Source organism: Muntiacus reevesi, chromosome 3, assembly GCF_963930625.1.
Source record: "Muntiacus reevesi chromosome 3, mMunRee1.1, whole genome shotgun sequence".
NCBI lineage: Eukaryota > Metazoa > Chordata > Mammalia > Artiodactyla > Cervidae > Muntiacus > Muntiacus reevesi.
Genome location: NC_089251.1, coordinates 86,135,912 through 86,158,096, shown reverse-complemented (window position 1 = coordinate 86,158,096; position 22,185 = coordinate 86,135,912). Strand labels below are relative to the sequence as shown.

Below are 22,185 nucleotides of genomic sequence, written 5' to 3'. Positions count from 1 at the left end.
CTGAGAGTTTTGGAAAGGTGTTGAATCATTTGCAAAGCAAAATTCTTACTTAATTTCTCTGTTGGTAGTCAATGGTTGACAGCTAGGAATAATATACAAACAGAAGGGAATGATTGCACAAGAAGTGAAACAGAAGTTTCTAGTAAACTAATTGCTAGAAGAAATTAAATCAGAAACAAATTCCTGAACTCTGAATACATTAATAGTCAATGTGAGCTTTTTCCGTTTACGCGGGATAACCTGGCTCACCTTGCTTATATCAGGATAAAGTTCAAAAGGTTAATAATACCTCATTGGAGGTTAAATGCAACTTTGCTTAGGAAGCAGGTAATTGTCAGTAATGTGTAAGGGAAAGGACTGTGCAGCTGGTTGAGTTCTCCTGGCAAAAACTTGTATATGCATTTTATTAAATAATAGGATATTTTCAGAAGGAAGCAATAGTCAGACATTAATCTTTGGGACCTGGTTTCCTTTTTAGATTAGGACTTCTTTCTCCCACTCTGAGTATAGGGCTGGTGTGTTTTCATCCACTCTCTCCAGTAATTGTCACAACAAACCTGTGGTACAGGTGGTGAAGTTCAGTACTACCACATTTTAATCATCATATACTCTCACAAACTGAGTAGCTACTCAGCAGGACATTCTGAGGCTGTCTCTGCGTAGACAAGACAAGACCCGGTTAAACTGGATCAACCTCATGTCCAAACAAAAGCATTTAGAAAATAAGTGCTGCTTCAACCTCAGGTGTTCAACTTACTGATGAGTCCCGTCTTTTCTTCATTTATGTAAATTCATTTCCATGATTAAAACACTTATAAAGAATTCCGTTCTTTCTCAGTCAATAGCTTTTTGTTTACACAAGGTATTTTGAAAACTCCTCACTCATCACTTTCTCTTTGACTTTCCAACATCTGACATCAAAACATGATCGTTTCTCTTGGCTTTCCTTGTTACTTTGAAAATGAGCTCAGTGTCCTTTACCACAACTGTTTGACCTTATACTTTTCCAACTTCTTCTAATATAATAGAAGTGTCTATTTCCCTCCACAACTGCCTCCATTCTGGTTTGATTTCTAAAGTTCTTGGTAGAGCTTTAATTCTGCCTTCTTTCTTGAAACTCCATAGGTCTGCAAGCTGTTTCACAGCCATTATTTTGTGCTTGAGATTCTTTCTTTATCAACTGTAAAATATTTCATATTATGTTTGTGTTATATCCAGAGTATGAGAGAGAGACATGGCAAAGAGCTTGATGTTTTAGTGAACGCACTTTTATTTCACCATAAATTTATCATCTATCTGTAATTATTTCTTTTCTACAGTCCAGCACACTGAGGTTGATATGAAGAACATTAGTGGGCTGATTCAAATTAAAATGTATAGTGCCTCACATAGCAGAAGTACTATTATTTTTGCAATAATAACCTCAGAATGCATTATAGGGGGCAGAACTTTTTTTTAATGTTTATTGAAAATTTTCTGTTGTTTTGGGTCATGCTGTAAAAGTTCATCCTGGAAATGGAAGGCTTAGAGGGCAGTAGCTTGGATTAGGGTCTCAAACTTGAGCTAATGGGTGTTTAGATATAAGACTAAGGTAAAGCAACTGTCCTTGTGTTTACAGATATTGATGAATGTCAACAAGGGACGATGTGCACAAATGGGCAGTGCAGAAACACCGACGGCTCCTTCAGGTGTTCCTGTGGGCAGGGCTACCAGCTGTCAGCAGCGAAAGACCAGTGTGAAGGTAGGCGTGTGGCAACATGAACGACTGTGATTTCAGTTTAAGGCGCCTGCCTTAAAAAAATGTGCACTCAGTAAAGCAAGTGTGTGAGTGTGTTTCTGAGAAACTACCCAGATGATTGTTTTATTGTGCCAGAAAGCAAGGTACTTACACTTCAGTCAGGAAAATCAATGAAAGAGGATCGAAAAAGGTTGAATTTGAAAAACATGGTATTAGTGATCAGTGGCTGGCATTACTATTGGAAAGAAAAATGTTTGCTCCCTGTGTAATTCCTTATGTGCAGAAAATCAGTTCTATTAAAATTATATGAAAGTTTCACACAATAGGATTAACACTCAAGGGAATTATGTCCACCTGCTATTACGTTGTGGAATATTAATGATTTAGTTTTTGTGTGCACGAGCTTTTAAAATCTTTCCTTTAAAAAAAAAAAAAGACTTTTTAGGAAGACTGAAATAGTGTCTGCCTTGTACTCAGGGATAAAGTTTGTACAATGTGCTCTGTTCCTACAGGTGACAGTGAGGGTACTGGGCCTTGCTGGGGTTGACCTTAGACTTTAAAAAGTTAGTTTTTTTTCGTTGAACTTCATACAGAATGACAAGTTGACCCTTCAACAACACATGTGTGAACTTCATGAGTCCATTTATATGCAGATTTTTTGGTAAATACTTAGAGTATTACACCATCTGCGGTTGGTTGAATCCTCAGATACAGAAACGTGGATACAGAAGAACAGGTGTCAGGTTAAATGTGGACATTTGACTGTGCGATGGTCAGTATTCGTAACTTCCACGTTATTCAAGGGTAAACTGTACTTCTCAGTAAGGAGGATATGTTTCCTGAGTTTAAAGATACTGTGGTATCGCCTGTGACAAGCACAGATATTCAGAGGTCTTGAAAAGAAACGTCATTTAAGAACAGAATACACACGGTACATAATCAGTTGTTTTATTATAAGGAAACAATTTCTATCAGTGTCTGTATGTAAACTTAAGATATTTAATGAGTAGAAAGGTTTCCTGAGGTAGTGTTATAAAAGAGACAAGGTATAATGATACTATAAAGGGATCTACCAATAGTATCATAACCTTCTATTATCGCTGTCTAGAACATAGAAAGTCATTACAGTACCTAACCTAGCAGTGAAGACTGATCAGACACATACAAGCACACTCATGTACACAGATTAATTAGGTGATTTGCTCTCAATTCTAGTCCCTTTCAAAGTTCTTTATTTTATGAATACTGATCTGTACAAATGAATGTGTGGTAAGAGTAGAGGTCCACACATAATAAGGCTATCATGTTCATAGGCCTTTCTTTTGAAGAGCCTGTGATGTCACTCCAAGAGATAAGTCAGACACGGGAGAATCACTCACCAGGTTAGCAATAGGGTCACACCAAAATTGGAAAAAAAAAAAAAAAACACATGTACCCCACTGTTCATTGCAGCACTATTTACAATAGCTAGGGCATGGAAGCAACCTAGATATCCATTAACAGGTGAATGGATAAAGAAACTGTGGTACATATATACAATGGAATATTACTTAGCCATAAAAGGAACGCATTTTAGTCAGTTCTAATGAGGTGGATGAACCTAGAATCTATTATGCAGAGTGAAGTAAGTCATAAAGAGAAAAGCAAATATCGTATATTAACACATATATGCAATCTAGAAAGGTGGTCCTGATGAGCCTGCCTGCAGGGCAGCAGTGGAGGTGCAGACATAGAGCACAGGCTTATGGACACGGGAGGACGGGGGGAAGGAGAGAGTGGGATGAGTGGAGAGAGTAGCATGGAAACGTAGACTACCATATGTAAAATAGGTCGCCAGTGGGAATTTGCTGTAGGGCTCGGGGAACTCAGACTGGGGCTCTGTAACAACCTAGAGGGGTGGGAAGAGGTGGGAGGGGTGTTCAAGATGGAGGGGCGTATATATACCATGACTGATTCATGTTGATGTATGGCAGAAACCAATGCAATATTGTAGAGCAATTATCCTTCAATTAAACATAAGGAATCACATTGCCAGATGTAGGCCCATATATGTAAATATAATCAACAAAGTTTATCAGCAACCTACATGAATTAAGTGCCTGCTGATTGGTAAAATAGTAGATCATCTGCAGAGCGGTAAAGAGTATGGTAAACATGGGCTCTGCCTCAAGAAACTTGAAATCTAATGGTGAAAATAAGTGATGAAATATATGGAATACATTACTTTGCCTTTCTATGTGGATATGATGCAGGCACATGTGTGAGTCTGAGCTCAGGATTGTGCTTACAGAACAAATAATCTCTAGCAGAAGATGTGTGCATCAAGGAAGAAAGATTCAGAGGAAACGTAGATATAAGATAGGCTGATTGCTGCATTAGGCTATCATAGGCCATAGTGCTTTTAAACTCAGAGTGTTATCAGAGATAACACTGAGCGATAACTCAGAGATCCTATCAGTGTTGAATCTATAGAAGGAATTCCAAGAAGCTTTATTGTGATTCCCAGATTATAGCCAAGTATGTGCCCCTCTTCAGTGCCCGGTGGATACATAGGTACAGATTCTTAGCTCATTGCTCATCTGGTTTTCCCTACTGAAATATTCATGAGTGACCTTTCTACTTGAGCTCAGTCTGAGTCACATGATAAAAATTCTAAATTAATTAGAAATCAGATGCTTTGCGGATCTCCTTTACGTGAATGATTAAAAACTCACTTTTAGGGATTTCCATGTGGTCCAGTGGCTAGGAATCTGGATTCTAATATAGGGAATGTAGGTTTGATCCCTGGTTGGAGAACTAAAATCCCACATGCTGCAGGGCAACTGGACCTGTCCACCATAGCTGGAGAGAAGCCCGCATGCACCAACGAAGATCCCATCAGACACAGGCAAATAAATGTTTTTTAAAAACCTCCCTTTTAAAGCACCACTTCTAAGTTTTCTTTTACTCTCTCGCTCACAGATATTGATGAATGCCAGCACCATCATCTCTGCAGTAACGGGCAGTGCCGGAACACGGAGGGCTCCTTCCGCTGCATTTGTGACCACGGTTATAGAGCATCCGCCCTTGGAGACCACTGTGAAGGTGAGAGTTGCTCTTGGTTACAGAATCATAAAATGCCAGCATCAGGATCAGGGAAATCTGAACATCATCCTGGCTTCTGTCCTCAACGCCATACTTTTGACTTCACTGTTGAGGACTTTTGATCCCTATGAGATATTTTCCCCGAGGTCACACGAATAGTGCAAAGAAATGTGAGGATCCATGTTTTCTTTGCCCTGCTCGGAGCAGTTTTTTAGAAAAGTTACGCCAGCTAAGTGCATAAAGAAGCAGTGTAACTTTTCTCAGCTGTGGATAGTTTATCCTGAGTATCTCATAATGTATAGCATCCACTGGGGTGCAGGACCGGTGGTCCCAACAGTCCAAGTAAGCAAAGACGAGTTAATTTCCTAGATAACTGAAAATTTTAAAAGCCAGACTTTAATTTTGAGCTTTTCACATAAAATCTTTCTAAAAAATATCCCACTGTGAGTCTTTAACCACTTTCACTACCTGTCTTGGCTCAGAGCCCCTCTGAAGTGGCCGGGGTTGCTCTAGTCACCTGTCACCAGCGTGGTGCTTGTGAATTCTCTGGGTTCACTGTCCACCCAAGTAATGGTGTGTTTTCCAGTTTATCTACTGATTTGCTGCTGTTAGATCCTATCAGTCGTGAAACAAGGAATGTGAACACAACAGAGTTTGCCTCATACAGTAAGGTAGAGCATGCATGAGGGTCTGAACCCCACTCACTCTTTATAGAAGAGAATGAGCTTGTTTAGTGACCGGTTTTGTGACACATACTTCAGTGGCCCCAGATACTTTTCAGTTCGTGGGTTGGGAAAGATCAACTGTATTATACAACATCCTTCTCCTCTGATCAGAGAACTTGACACAGATGGTAACGTCTTATCTGGAGTGTCTGGAGGGCAAGTGGGGGCAGTTTCCGAGGTGTTAAAATGTACATTATTGTTGAATCAGTGAATCATCTGCTAGGATTTTATCCTAAGGTGGTAATGTTCTTTGAAGAGTTGATACAACCAGTGAAAAGTTGTAATCAACGTACCTATTAAAAACATAGGCAGATGATCAAGTGATAAGTCAAAATAGTAATTATTGATTTTCTGAAGACTGTGAATGGGGAACATTGCAATATCTGGGTAAATGTTGATGATTCGACATAATGGCATTCCAGGATGGAAGAGGCAGTTGTATTCCCAGGAACCAGTCATGGAAGGGTCTACTCTAGAAGTGGGTAGGTGGCAGGGCACATGATAAGGCTCTGAAAGCCACCACTGACACCAGTATGTGTTCTGCCCTAATTCCTGGCCTAGCCGAGAGGATAACCAGGTCATTGACTAAATCTTGGGCAATAGGTCCTTGTTATAGCATATATTCCTCTTATTTTGGCTGTTTTAATGTGCAACCATTTCACCAGGAGTCCAATATATTTTATTCTCGAACCATTATATGAAGAGCCAAATAAAAACTTTTACTCAGCTTGCTTGTCATTATTAGTATATACGTTCCATAAGAAAGCTTCTTTTCAGAAAAAGAAAAATTTGAGAGGTACAAAAAAGAAAAGTAGAAATTGATTAAACAAAAAAACTACATAATAAAATGGACCAATTTTGTGTAAATCTCAGAAGAAAGAAAAAATTAGAAATCCAAAAGGATTCGAGAAGTATAGAGCAAATTAAAATATGAAAAGACAGTAGTACATTTGCATCTAAAAATAGATTAGATCAAATTATTGAAATAGGTACTTTTTAAAAGAGAATTTAAATCATCAAAAGCAACCCAAGAAGCAAAACATCTGAAGTTACCCATATCCCTACAAGAAATTGGAAAATGTATCAAAAGATTATCTTCAAAAGATAGAAAGAAACCTTCTTTTTAACCATATCATCAGACCCTTTTCAAATCAGGGCTAATTTCTCTACTGTTCTGGATTACAAATAGGACTGGAGTCCGTTCAATGACTTTAGAGCTCCCTTTGAAACCACAGTAGGACTTCAGCCCGCTAACGTCCAACAAGCACTGTTTCCAAGCCTTCCTAGTCGTGCTCGCCTGTAACTAACGGAGCTGTCACGGTTCACGTGCCTCTCGCAGCTGTGAGAGGAAGAGCCGTCTTTCTTGTTGGCGTTTATATTTACAAGTGTGATATCCTTCTAACTCTGGCGGGGACTGTGTTCCCTTACACTGTCGTCCCGCAGTCCTGCTGGACAGCTCATGGAGTCGGAATCCCGAGTAGTGCGCTAATGTCTGTGTGCTGTTTGCTCCAGCACGCTCAGCAGTCACTCAGTCTGGGATGCTGTGTGGCCTCAGTTGTCCTGGTTACTCGAGGTCTTTGGCATCTCAGTCCTCAAAGGCTCTGCCTCTGACTTGTCCTCCTCCAGGCACAGCCTCTGCTCCTGTGCCTACCTTTGCTCCTTCTTCAGTAACTCGCTGTGGTTGCTGTATGCTAGTCCCTTGCAAAGCCTGAGAAAAAGATTCATAATCCGTCTTCCTTGCAGCCCTTCTCTGTTGCTCATTTCTTTGCAGACTAAGTCGAAACAGGGACGTGCTGGTATTTCTTACCTTCTGACATTTCTTTCCAAGTCAAAGTCATCCGTTTATTCTTTTATGCATTTATTCAACAAATATTTGGGACTTCCCTGGTAGTTGAGTGGCTAAGACTCCATGCGCCCAATGCTAGGGGCCTGGGTTCGATCCCTGATCAAGAAACTAGATCTTGCTTGCCACAGCTAAAGATCCCACCCTGCAACTAAGACCTGGCACAGAGAAATAAAGAAACTAATAAGTAAATTTTTTAAAACAACAACAACTATAAAAACAAACAAAAACCCAAATATTTGAGTGACAAGGATGTGCCAGGCACTCTTCTAGGTGCAGGATATACAGCAGTAAACTAAACAAGAAAAAAGTCTTGTCCTTGTGTAGCTTACATTTCAGTGAGGGAGAAAACAATAAACATGATAAATAAGTAAACTGTATAGTTTGTTAAATAGCAATAAATGTTAAGGGGAAAATTAAAGTAGGGTACATGAGGAGTGCTGAGGGAAGGAGGCAGTTTTAAATAAGTAGGCAAGCAGAAGCTAGTCTGAGATGATGACATTTGATTATGGGGGGAGTGTTCCATGAAAAACCTTTGTGGAGGTAATTAGAAACTTAGGCATTTTAAGTTTGTGATGCCTACGATGAATATCCAAATGAAGATATCTGAAAGGCAATTGGACTTAATGTGTTTGGAATTCAGCGTTAAGTTCTGGGCCGGGATTCATCAGCATATAGTCAGTGTTTAAAGCCATGAAGTTGGATGGAATCACTATGGTAGTGAATGTACCTAAGAGAGAAGTGGTCCAAGGACTGTCATTGTCTCTCATTTAGAAGTGAAGAGGTGATAGGAACAAGCAAAGGGGATTGAGAAAAAGTGGCAAGTGAAGGAGGAAAACCAGAATCCAAGAGACATGAAGTATTTCAAAGAGGGAGTGATGAACCTGTGTGAAACATTGCTGCTAGGCAAGATGAAGACCAAAAGTTGGTGGGATTTAGCAAAGTGGAGGTCATTGGTGACTGCCAGCAGTCTCAGTGGAGAGGTGACCACGACTGACTGGTGCTTTTTTTAAAGCCTGATAGCCACCTCCTACAAGAAATCTTTTCTTTCCTAGAAGAAGTTGCTCTTTCATATTACCATCGACAGCGGTACTGGACCATCCCATATTGGGCTCTCTTAATATTCCAGCTACTTTTTTTTTTTTTTTTTTTTGCTTTCTAAGATAGAGATCTTGCAAAAATATGTAAACTAAACCAGATTCTAATGTAATGAACTGTTTTAAAATCTGTCCAATTGTTTTTGAACTTTTAAAAAATGCTTTCTTCACATATATTATTTCTCCTAGACTTTGGAAAGTGAAAGAAAATTATTTTAGGGAGAGTTGAACAAAGCTGATAGATTTCCATTATGCTAGGGCATACTAGGTAATGGAGTGTTGTTCCTTAAATTCATATCCTTGGTATTCTACTTGCTGTATTTTGATTTGAAATTTTTTGCATAATGCTAATGGTCATAGGTGCAATTTCTTATTTTGTCTCAGTTTCTTAAAGAGCAAAGAAAGAAAGGTAAATCTAAATGTGGATCTCTTACTCAACACCCATTAGGATGGCTGTGAAGCTATTAGAATAAATATGGAACAGTTGGAACTCTCCTACCTTGCTGGTAGGATTGTAAAGTGATGCAACTGTATTAGAAAACTTCAGAAGTTAAATCTACTATGTGGCCCAGCCATTCTACCCCTCAGAAACTACTCAAGGAAAAGCATATGTTAACACAAAGATTTTCATGTGAATAAAAATGTCAGTCACAATAGCTAAACTACAAGCAATCCAAGTACTCAGCACAGGTGAAGGGTAAACAAATTACAAGACATTCATACAACAGAACACTACTCAGCAATAATGAGGGGAGAGCTATTGATGCATGTGACAAACCTGGGTGACTCAAAAACACTACGCTGACCAGAAGCAGCCACACAGAAAAGGGGTACAAGGAAACCTTTGGGGACATTGGAAATGCCTGTACATTTTTTGGTAATGGTTGGTCCAAATCTTTCCCTTAATACATGTTTTATGGCAAAGATCCACCAACAGTAGACTAGAATATTCCCATTTGTCTCAACTACTTCAAAATCATGAAATTAGCAGAAAGTTTGGTCTTAAGAATTATTTTCACAGAATTTATATCTAAGAGCCTTTTCTCAGTTAAATTTGGTTTTAGGAATCTTGATATATCTTAACCAGTGAATAAACCAGTTGTTGGTGTATTCAGACTTTGTAAGAGACACTTAGTCCTCCATGCTATTATCTTTCTTAATTGTGCATATTTCCTCTGCTGACTCTTTGATGGCAATTAAAACACCCAAGGCATAAGGTTAACAGGAATGGAGATTAGACAAAAAGGCAAAGGAAAACTTCTCCAGACTTTATGTCTGTCACTGCAGAATAACATTCTTAGAAAGGTATTTCATTCATTCCTTTAAAAAATGTTCCATTTGCGATGATGTAAGAATCCAACAGTGGATCCCAAGAGATATAAATTGATACAGAAATGCCTGTGCCGTGGTTGTGATGGTGCTCACAAGAATGTGTTTACATTTGTCAGAGCTCATTGAATTGGACTCTTAGATGCGTTTGTTATATGTAAATTACACTTAAATGAAGTTGGAGAAACACTAAAAATGTGGTAAACTATTTTAGTTGTAACAGTCACATCCGCTGTGGTTTACATTTTAGGATCAGTATTCAGAAACACTTTAAAAATGGGTGAACTTTGTAATAATTTCTTTTGATAGAATGAAATTATAAGGTGCTTCTCTTTTATCTACCCCATGAATGGTACAGAGGGCAGTTAATGATTTGTTTGGATTCTATGAGAAATACTTAATTCCATGTGCCCACATTTTAAACCAGACAGCAAGGAGAATAGGCTGCAACAGTCTTCATATGTACTTCTTCTGGACCTTTTCATGTACTTTAGTTGTTGTTCAGTCTCTAAGTTTTGTCTGACTCTTTGCGACCCTGTGACTGCAGCACACCAGGCTTCCCTGTCCTTCACCATCTCCCGGAGTTTGCTCAAACTCATGTCCATTGAGTCGGTGATGCCATCCAACCATCTCATCCTCTGTTGTCCCCTCCTCCTCCTGTCTTCAGTCTTTCCCAGTATCAGATTATTTTCCAATGAGTCAGTTCTTCACATCAGGTACCAAAGTATTGGAGCTTCAGCATCAGCCCTTCCAATGAATATTCAAGGTTGATTTCCTTTAGGATTGACTGGTTTGATCTCCTTGCAGTCCAAGGGACTCTCACGTGTCTTCTCCAGCACTTGAAGTCCAGCACAGTTTGAAAGCATCAATTCTTGGGTTCTCAGCCTTCTTTATGATCCAACTCTCACATCCATAGCTGACTATGGAAAAGCAATAGTTTTGACCTTTGTCAGCAAAGTGATGTCTCTGCTTTTTAATACGCTGTCTAGGTTTATCATATCTTTTCTTCCGAAGAGCAAGAGTCTTTTAATTTTATGGCTGCAGTCACCGTCCGCAGTGATTTTGGAGTCCAAAAAAATAAAGTCTGTCACTGTTTACATTTTTTCCCCTTCTGTTTGCCATGAAGTGATGGAACCAGATACTGTGATCTTAGTTTTTTGAATGTTGAGTTTTAAGCCAGCTTTATCACTCTGCCCTTTTACCTTCATAAAAGGAGCTTTAGTTCCTCTTCACTTTCTCCCATTAGGGTGGTATCATCTGCATATCTGAGGTTGTTGATATTTCTCCTGGCAGTTTTGATTCCAGCTTGTGATTCATCTAGCCTGGCATTTCGCATGATGTACTCTGCATAGAAGTTAAATAAGCATGGTGACAGTATACAGCCTTGATGTACGCCTTTCCCAGTTTTGAACCAGTCGATTGTTCTGTGTCCGGTTCTTCCTGTTGCTTCTTGATCTGCATACAGGTTTCTCAGGAGGCAGTTAAGGTGGTCTGGTATTCCCATCACTTTAAGAGTTTCCACAGTTTGTTGTGATCCATACAGTCAAAGGCTTTAGTGTAGTCAATGAAGCAGAAATAGACGTTTTTCCAGAATTCTCTTGCTTTCTGTATGATCCAATAGATGTTGGCAATTTGATGTCTGATTCCTTTGCCTTTTCTAAATTTAGCTTGTTCGTTGGAAGGTCTCAGTTCACGAACTGTTGAAGCCCAGTTTGAAGGATTTTGAGCATTACCTTGCTAACATGTAAAATGAGTGCAATTGTATTTTAGTAGCAATCTTATTTGCAAGAAATAGCACAACATACCAAATTCTGAGCAAACAAAGAAAGTTTTGTGCTTTAGTTTTCCTCAGTGCTAATAATTTGAATCTTACACATACAACAGAATCGGGACTCATGGAGTGTGTTAGGAATAATGAACTTTGATAGGAGTAATTGAGGTTATAAACAACCCTTGTGAAAGATATGCCTCAGGTTCATGCAGTGAGCAGGGTCATTAATTGTCTTACATGCTCACAGTCAAGACTCATTCGTGCTTACATAAACCGTTTTTAGTTGGACATATGTTATAAGTATATACACTTTATAAAAATCCAGACAGCATTATACCTGTTTGTGATAACTTCTGAGTAAGTGACTTCTGATTTTGCTCATTCCCTTGCCTTCCAAAAACTCCTCTTATTACCCCTCTGCCTCTGTTCATCCTGCTGCCAAGGCTTCAAGTAAATTCCTTCTATTACACAAGCTACCTTTAATCTTTACAGTATCTCTTCTCTAAATTCATGTGATTCTGGAAGTTGGTACTATTCTTGTGACATATATCTTTGACAATTCTTAAGTTAAATTATTTTGAACTTATAAATCAACTCAATATTTTTGTGTTTACTTTTATAATACAATTTGGGGATTTTTTTTTTTTTTTGTACAATCATTTTTCTTTGGAGGCAGGGAGCATGCCAGATATTTTAAAATCTTTCCTTTGATGTGTAATACAGGATCTTGTATAGCATGTATTTATACTGTATAAATTTTAAAAGCTAAAATCCTTTCAAAATGTTTCATTTTTAATAAATCTAAAAGGTAAACAGTCATTCATTTAAAATCATGCATTACCAGAGATATAAAATAATGTTTATGTATGTGAGTCTAATGTGTAAAGATAAGGAAAATGTTTTTGTTAATACAGTTTGTCTTTTACATCTTGTAAATTGACTTGTAGATATCAATGAATGCTTGGAGGACAAGAGTGTTTGCCAGGGAGGAGACTGCATTAATACTAAAGGGTCCTATGAGTGTACTTGTCCAGATGGATTCCAGCTAAATGACAATAAAGGATGTCAAGGTAAACTTCTTTCTCTGCTTTATAATTTATGTAATTACTCAGTTCTGTGTTGCTTCCTGATAATAGTTTACAGTTTTACCACTGTATATATAAATGACCTATGCAAATTTGTATTATAATTTTTTTGAGTCTACATCAAGTGCAGGAAGTTTCTGCTTTGCACTGCACCAAACTAGCTGAAACTCATGCATTTTGGAGCTGCGTCCTAGCTTTATGTGCTTCTGTGGTAACTATGATCACCTGTCCTTTGCTGTACTTTCCTTCCATTGGCCAAGCTTGGTATTTGATTCTAGGTTACCTTTTCACTTTTACATATCCTCATGGGCCTATTTCAGTTTGTCCCATAACATGTTTCTGCTTTTTTGTTTTTCCTGATCCCTGTTTTTACCCAGTATCTAGCTTTTCCTCTCCCCCCAAAAGCTTGATTAATAATTTAGTCATAATTACAGAGGACAGAATTTTATATTTTTCCAAAGTGCTATCACGTTTGATCTCCCAAACAGCTGTCCTCCTCCCCTTATCTGCTGTTTCACTTTCTGCAGTTTGTTACTGCAGCCAGCTGTGGTCTGAAAATATATGGAAAATTCCAGAAACAATTCACAAACTTTAAAATTGCTTGCTGTTCTAACTAGTGTATGAACTCTCATGCCATCCCATTCATCCTGCTCCGGATGTGAATCATCCCTTTGTCCAGCACGTCTCATCTGTGAGTCACTTAGTCGCCGTCTCTGCTGTCCTCAGATCCGCTGTTGAGGTACTGAAGTGCCTGTGATCCAGCAACTCTTATCTTACCTCGTAAAGGTTCCAGAGAACACGGGTAGTGAGGCAAACCATTTGGATATACCAAAAAGAAGCCATAAGGGTATTCTTTTTTTTTTTTAATGAAGAAGTGAAAGTTCTTGACTTACTAAGGAAAGAAAAAAAAAAAATCCTGTTCTGAGGTTGCTAAGATCAATGGCAGGAACAAATCTTTTATCTGTGATACTGTGAAGAGGGAAGAAGAAATTGGTTCTGTTTTTGCTTTTGACTCTCAAACTGCAAAAGTCATGGCCACAGTGCATGCTAAGTCCTTACAAGATGAAAAAGGCATTAAATTTGCACAGTAAGATAATTGGAAAGAGAGAGAAACTGTGTTCACATAACTTTTATTATGGTATACTGTTCTCATTCTATTATTAGTTGTTAATCTCTCACTGTGCCTTATTTATCAATTAAAATTTATTATATGTGTATATAAGAAAAAAGTAGTGTATCCCTGGTTCGATACTATCCATAATTTCAAGTGTCCAGCTGGGGGTCTTACAATGCATTCTCTGGGGACAAAGGAGGACTGACTGGACACAAAGTCCTAATGAGAACACAGCACCGATCACAACACGATTGTAACTGAATGCCTGTTATGGGCCAGTTACTGTGTTACCTCGCTTAATTTGTAGAGAATTGAGGAGGAAGCTTTTATCCATCTTGTGATTGAGTAACGGAAGCTCAGAGAAGTTAATTAGCATGCTTCTCACCAAGAAGTAATTGAACTGAGATTTGAACCCAAGATCTTTCCCCTTTATTTTCTCTACATTGCCATGCCAATTATGGTTACATTTATAGCCAAAGGAAAGAAGACAGATTCAGTGATTTCCCGCCCCCCCCAGTACAATACGTAGAGTATGTGGGCATAAATTTCAGAGTTTGTTTTAATGCTGAAAACATAATTTATGACAATGTGAATAACCATGGAACATATATGAAAAATAATGTGTGATAAGCATAAAGTTTAAATCTTACCTAATAATCTGAAGATAGGTTCACAGTCAGGAAGACATTTTCAATTGAAAGTGTAAGAATATCTTCCCTCAGGACAATTAATGATGATACACAGACAGCATGGAAATTCTATGTTAATAGTCTCTTTAGGAATGTGGCAGCATGCATTTGAGCTTCAGAATATACTCAGTTTCACATTTTGACTTACACATGCCAAATTGTGAATTTCTGTGGAATCTCGGACCCATGAAAGAAACCCAACTTAAATATAGTCTGACTTTCAGCTGAGTTACTAGCAGCATAGTTTAGAAATGCCTCAATAAGTACAACCCAAATTAAATGCATATGTTTCTCAGGTTCCAGATATTCATGTTGTTCTTTCTTGGTGGTTTCCTGGAAAAAAGTCTGGGAATTTGTCTACAGTTCCTGTCATCAGACTTTTTAGACAATTATTTGTTAATCAGTGACTTCTCTTGAAGCAAAAATGTTTATGCACATGATTCCCTATGCAAAGTTTCGACGTCTGACAGTTTTTAAAAGGTCACACTGAGTCACAGGTAAAATAAGAAGGTGGTCTTAGATAACCTCTAGGGCTCTCCAAGATGTACAGCGACCCTGGGCTTGATCCCCGGGCCAGTGGAACTTTATGGCATCTTGTTGCACAGGTGGAGGGCAGCAGATTCCAGGCAGCAGGTTGGAAAGAAAGAATAGTGCTAACGGGTAAAAGAAGGTCAGAGTTCAGGGAAGATTACAATCTAAGGTATTTTCAGTAGATAGCAAACATAGCCAGAGAATTTACAGAAGAAGGGAAGGATTTCACAGAGTGGAATCATATTAAGAAATAGTAAAGTAGAAAATGATTCATTGCTCTTTCTTGAAATATTTTAAAATTCGTGACAATTACCAGAATGGGAGAGTTGTTAAGAAAATGAGTAATTCCTGCTTGATTTCTTAGTTAGGTTCAGCAGTAGATAAGCCAACTAGCCTGAAATATTTGGCAGATGGAAGGGTAAAGAGTTCAGGCTTAAAATACAGATAGCTAAATCAGTAGTATTGCCAGAATTCCCGTTACATGATGAGAGGAATAGACATGAAGAAGAGCCTCAGGAACCCTGGATACAGGGAAAGGAGTGACCCTCTGGAGGAGGGGAGCTGCCAGCTTGGTGGCTAAGCATGTTCTCTAGGTCACGTAAAGGCCCCTCATCTATATGTTTTCCATGCTCCCATTCAACTTATAGTTATTTGTCTTCGTTTCTGCCTCCCCTATCATACTGTGAGCTTCACTATGGTGTGGGCCCCTGCTACTCAACCATCTTTTAGGAAATCCTCAGTAAAAGTTTTTAATTGAATTTAAGATGGACTTGAAAATTGCTTTTTTATTTTGCATAGGGGTATAGCTGATTAACAAATAATATTGTGATGGTTTCAGATGAATTCTGAAGGGACTCAGCCATGCATATACCTGTATTCATTCTCCCCCAAACTCCCCTCCCATCCAGGCTGCCATATAACATTGAGCAGAGTTCCCTGTGCTATACAGTAGGTCCTTGTTGATTATCCATTTTAAATATTTTAAATATAACAGTGTGTACATGTCCATCCCAGACTCCCTAACTATCCCTTCCCCGCATCCTTCCCCTGGCAACCATAAGAACATTCTTGAAGTCTGTGAGTCTGTTTCTGTTTGGTAAGTAAGTTCATTTGTATCCTTTCTTTTTAGATTTCACATAAAAGAGATGTCATATGATATTTCTCCTTTTCTGTCTGACTTACTTCACTCTGTGTGACACTCCTAGGTCCACTCATGTTGCTGCAAATGGCATTATTTCATTCTGTTTTAATGGCTGAGTACTATTCCATTATATGTATGTACCACATTAAAGATGGACTTTTAAGATGATGTGTTGAGGGCTTATTTGTTGTTTAGTCGCTAAGTCATATCTGACTCTTTGGCGACCCCATAGACTGTAGCCGCCAGGCTCCTTTGTCCATGGGATTTCCCAGGCAAGAATACTGGAGTGGGTTGCCATTTCCTTCTCCAGGGGATCTTCCCGACCCAAGGATCAAACCCAGGTCTTCTGCCTTGGCAGATAGATTCTTTACCACTGAGCCACCAGGGAAGCCCGAGGACCTCTTTAGTAAGAAATGACTTCAGAAAGACAGGAAAATGACCTTAGTAGGGCTACTGCTTGGATGGTGCCTAGGACACGTGATACCTTCATGACTCCAACTGACTAAGAGAACTTTAATCAATCACTGTTCAGTTAGAACAGAATGAGCAAAACTGAGAATTTTTGTGGACAGGTATTCATAACACACTCTTCACTTGCTATACTGGGAGGTGGACTCAGACTTAAAATATGCAGTTCTCTTGAAGAAGCAGTCAGAGTAAGAGGCACACAGAGGGGACAAGCAGCAGTTAAAAGGAGTGCACACAGGCAGTCACGTGTGTCAGCACCATCGTGACCAGATGAGCCGTTCTCCATGATTCCTGACATCGTCCCCTTCAGGTGCTCTTAGCATCATTGCATGGACAGCAAACTTCCTGCATTATTAGCCTTTAAGTACATCACCACCCTGGCCAGAGGGAGCGTAATCTTTCTGCATTGAGAACAAGCAGAGTATGAGATGGTCAACACAGCTACAGCATGATTTGTTCATGAGTCTTAGTAATAATCATCACCACTTTTTTGACTCTTGGTGGTATTGAGTACTACCCTAAGCACCAGATGCTCATCCACTAATTTCATCATCACTAAGCTGTGCAACTATTAAAGGCCACGTTTTTCTTGTACTTTATTTCTTGTATCCATTTTCTGTGAAATAGATTGGAGTCAATTTCCTTTGTATATTCAGACATTTGAGAAGTGCTATTTTTGAGTCAGACACAGTTAGACATGTCCAGCCTTGCCCTTAAGTTCACTTCCCAGGGATGGATAGGCACGGACTTGCATTGTGGTAAAATAAGGTAAAGGGGAACACAGTATTCACACTGAAGAAGATTTCACAAAAGACTTAATTCATTAGATACCCTCAAGCCTCCTATATATATATATATATATTTTTTTTTTTTTTTTAAAGGGTACCCTTGATTTGAACCTATGAACTTGCTTTTTTTCGGATAAAAATGGTGAACATTGGCTATTTCCTATGATTTAACCCAAGTAATCTCTCTCTCCTGACAGTCCAGGTTGTCTTGTGGTCTGGTGTATATACAAACTGTGACGTGTTCCACCAAATACACGTCTGGCCATTTTGTAATAGATTTTGCTTCCTGTCTTATCTGATATCATCTGAAAGCAAAACAGATTTTTTTTTTTTTTAAGTATGTGGAACTCTTCTTGATTCCAGATATTAATGAATGTGAACAACCCGGACTCTGTGGTCCTCATGGAGAATGTCTAAACACAGACAGTTCTTTTCACTGCATCTGCGAACAGGGTTTCTCAATTTCTGCAGACGGACGAACGTGTGAAGGTAAGAAGAACAGTAAGACCTCATGTAATTATTGCACGATAAAGCAGAGAGGGGATGCCTTTGTATTTTAATCGGCACAGGCTCTGAGACACTGACAGGCACTCACAGTTTAAGGCCTTGGAGCACATATGCACCAAGGGGACTCCTCCCTGAAATGCAGCTCAAGGTGGCTAGGATTTACAGACAGGATAAACTGCTATTATAACAGTGAAAATACTCACAGGTGATTCCATGACTGGTACTGAATTAATGAATCAAAATGTGTGGGAGGTGATGATTTTAGGTGCACGTGGGAGACCGGAAAATGAAGCAACATCCCTAACGTAACCCAAGACTCTGTTGATTTTGATTATGTTTCATATAGATCATCTGTATTATTCTGTATGTAAACATGCCTTGCTTGGTTTTTCTCTGTACCATTGTCAGCAGAAATTTTCCACAGTTATTCCTCTAAGATTCTTTGCTCTGAACCAGTATATTTTCCTACCTTTCAGTATTTATTATATCCTAGGAGCACATTAAATTGTTAAGACATTAAGATAACATGTTGGCTTCCTATTGGCAACCTCTTTATGTTTGCAGGGCTGTAGCACTGGTTATATACACAAGATTTATATTCTTGATGACTTATGATAGTTTGATAAATTGAATAATAATTCGTCTGAACCTTTATAAAAGTAAACTGAGAAGAATCCTGTAATCATAATTTTTCATCCATCCCTTTGAGAATCTAGGTTTCAAAACCCAGCTCTGTTTTAAAGAAGTATGAAGGTTCTGTTCTGGGCCTGTGTTAAGACTTAGTGTCTTTGCTTTACAAAGAAGTGGAGCAGGAAGTGTGTTCTCTCCTTACTCACTCCACAGTGGAATCGAGCCGAGGACCGGCAACCAGGTTCATCTGAAACTAATTATTTTATTGAGAAGAATAAACTGATCTTATAAAAAGCAGGAGATTGTTGAAATTGCTCTCCTGCTGAGTAGACAAAACATGAATGCCAGATTTGGCTTCAAGTGAAAGAGAGATCGTGCAGGGTAGGGTTTAAAGATTATGAGGGGTTTGGAAGTGATCAAAAGTGGGGAAATGGAGAAAAACATCATAAAGAAGATGCCCATGAGAGGTTTACTCCATGTTTCAGTGGTTTGAGCTTTGATTAATTTTATATTTAGAGCTCTAAGACCACAGCTCATAAGAAAGAGTATGAATGAAGGCCTTCTGGGGGATCACAGAATTCCCTGGTAGAGAGGATAGGGTGCTAGCCGACTTGAGTGACTGAAAAAATGAAATTTTCAGAATGCTCATTTCCCTGCCTTCTAAAAGGGTGCAGGTTTGCTTCTTCAGCTAGTTCTAAAACATGGCTAGTAACTGAGCAATGGTCCAAGTTACAGATACCAGTAGCTGTGCTATGCAAAAAACTGTATTTAAAAAAAATGTATAAGTCATCTCAAGTGCTTACCAGTCAAAGCCATACACCAGTATAAACATACTCACGTTTGTTTTTTTCTTTTGTACTTTGTACTTTTTCTTTAAATCTGTGTCTTAAAATCTTTATTTCTGCAACCTAAAAGTTATATAATCACTGTAACTTAGTTGCAGTTCTAATTTGTTTAGGCATTTACTTGGTGGGGATTTGAATTTTAAACTGTGTTTTTAGGAAACTTCTAGGGCTTTGTAAATTCCTGTAATTTAGTATACGGTCTTTGACCCCTGTTCTGTATTTTTTACTCCAGAATCTGGACAATTTTTACAAAAGTAACAAAGCAGATACTTGAGAATATTGTGCTGATACCTGGCAGTTTAACTAGAAAGCCCCCTCATTATTAGGCTCGTTAATCTCTTTCTTGAATAAGCTTTGCAAGATTTTCATTTTTTATGGGCTTAATCCAATAGATTAAACTGGCTCAAGTTTTCTTTCTTGGACTTAGTTTGAAACTTGTGACAGTAGCAATATGTCTTGATTCTACCCCTGGCCGTGGTGTAGGACGAAGCCAGTCCGTGTGACTGGGATTTAGCTATGGAGCTGATGTGTATAGGATTTGAATTAACACCAAGAAGTGGCTGGCACTCTTGCTTCGTGCCCATCCATCAGCTTACCTCCTAACTTCTCATTAAAGCAGCTGAAGCCACATGGACACGCAGGCTGGCATACCTTGCTTCAAGCAGGGCTGAAGGAATCCCGCCCAGCTGAGGGGAGGAAGGCCCTTCCCTTCCCCCATGACTTGGAGAGTTGTCCGCATCTGCTCACAGATACTGAACTACAATGCAGAGGTGTTCTGTCACTATCAACTGTCTCAGGTATCAAGGAGCAGGATCGAGTCTTTGAAAATAAAAACAGCACCACTGGCTCCATCCTTTCTCTTACGGTGCTCTGGGAGCACGTATGTGGGAGAGGCTGGAGAAGCATCTTGCTTTTCCCTCATGAGATAAAGAACACGTGTCAGTTGAACTTGGAATAGGAAGTAAGTGGCGGGTGTGCAACTATTTGTTTATTCATTTACTCAGAGCACCTATCTGTGCCAGGCACTGTTAGTGTTCTGAGGGCAAGATACACCCTGTTCTTGTCCACGTGGAACCTACATTCCAGGAAGAGATTTGGGGATAAATAAGTACATAGTACATACTGAAAGTATGTTTTTGTATTTAAATAATATAACATGGTTATATTTTAAGGATATAAAAAAGTACAGTATGTCATATATAATCTATAACTCACAGAGGTTTTTTTTCCAAGTCCTACATGTGGATGTCAGGAAAGTACAGGGAAGCAAAGCCCTTTTAATTTACTTCCACTTCTGTAATTCTTTCTTTTCTTCTCGTAACTGTGGTTCTTCTCCTCCTGCCACCCCCCTTTACACCCTCTAGCCAGAGATTGTGTAGGAAAAGCAAAGGAGACTTTTGATTTCTTTCATTCAGCTCACTGTTTTATATCTTAAATTGGCTTATCCATTTGTTTTAAGAAGTCCCACTTCTTTGGTTCCTTTATTTTCCCCCACTTTTTAAATTATAGAATTCAAAGTTGCTTGATAATGATATATCAGTGTGGGTTCATAGGAAAAATATGTATCCTCCCATTTGTAAGCTGACTCAGAGTTTCGTTTCTTCATCAGCAGCAGGACGTGAGTGAGTGGGAAGAAGACTGGGGAAGCTTATGGCATTCAGAATCCTCAGTGGCGCCGTGTCCGTGCCCTGGCCCCCGTGGAGAGATGCCTCCTGGCCTCTGACTTGGCATCACTCTCTTCACGTGCCTCTGGGAGGGCTGCTCTTGGCCAGGAATGGCTCTGCTCTCCTAGCTGGCTGTCCATGTCGATGGAGACCTTGTATGACAAAGATGAAACTGGGGACATCGGCATCTCTAGACTCCACTGTGGTTTCTAGTCTGTTCACATAACACACCGCCACACTGGTCTAGCAGGGACCTCAGAGGAGCCTAGTGGCACAGAGGGAGCATCGTGACTTATGGAGCCTGGTTAGTCATGACGAATTAGGCCTCTAAACTATGACCAAAATCACTCCCTAAAATCATGTCTTTTAGAAAGCATCCTCGTTCATTCATCCATTTGAAAAATATTTATTGCATGTCTACTATATACTGGCCACTCCTAGGAACTGAGGTGATGTCTCTGAACAAAGAATATCTCCACTTTCTTGGAGACATAAACTAATGTCAGCTGTATAATATGCTATAAAGTGGTAAACCCCATGAAAGAGAGCAGAGTAATGGGAATCTGAGGGCTAGAGCAAAGAACGAAAGTTACAAACTAGGGTAGTCACAACTGGTCATTCTGCCTCTATAAATGTAGATTAATGAAAGTAATGCTACAGTTGTGTCTGAGTAACAGATGAAGCCATGTTAAATGCTTTTCTTTTTCAAACCAGTCCTCGACTGGCTAAATGATAATAGCCTGTCAATGAAAAGACAGGAGGACGTAAGATTGTCTGCTGAAGGCCTCTTTCCAGTTGCCAACATGTGAGTTCTGTTGTCCAGACGGGATTAAAAAATCAGAGTACAATACCAAGAGCAAGCCCAATGTGAATTATGGGCTTTGCTTGATAATGTTGTGTCAGTGTAGGTTCATCAGTCATAGCAAATGTACCACTCTGGTGGGGCTGGTTGACAGTGGGAGAAGGTAGGGGAGGGGATGGTTTTGGGAAAACAAGGGGAATAAGGAAACTTCTTGTGAAATTTTATTGTGAATCTAAAACTGCTCTTTAAAGTCTGCTTTTAAAAATCAGACATGCCTGAAATTAACCTGAAAAAAAATTATTTTTTTTCATAAAAAAAAAAACCCTTTAGGTTC

At 39.1% G+C, this 22,185-nt stretch overlaps 1 protein-coding gene across 12 annotated transcripts in view; it reads left to right on the top strand.

The window, feature by feature from the left end:
* LTBP1 (latent transforming growth factor beta binding protein 1) overlaps positions 1-22,185 on the top strand; it is a 453,522-nt gene that overhangs the window by 345,492 nt on the left and 85,845 nt on the right. For all 12 annotated transcript variants that reach the window (XM_065929446.1, XM_065929445.1, XM_065929447.1 and 9 more), the window contains 4 exons: positions 1,619-1,741; positions 4,700-4,822; positions 12,535-12,657; positions 17,767-17,892. In XM_065929446.1, the coding sequence (XP_065785518.1) occupies positions 1,619-1,741; positions 4,700-4,822; positions 12,535-12,657; positions 17,767-17,892 (495 nt within the window). The remainder of the gene's footprint in view (positions 1-1,618; positions 1,742-4,699; positions 4,823-12,534; positions 12,658-17,766; positions 17,893-22,185) is intronic.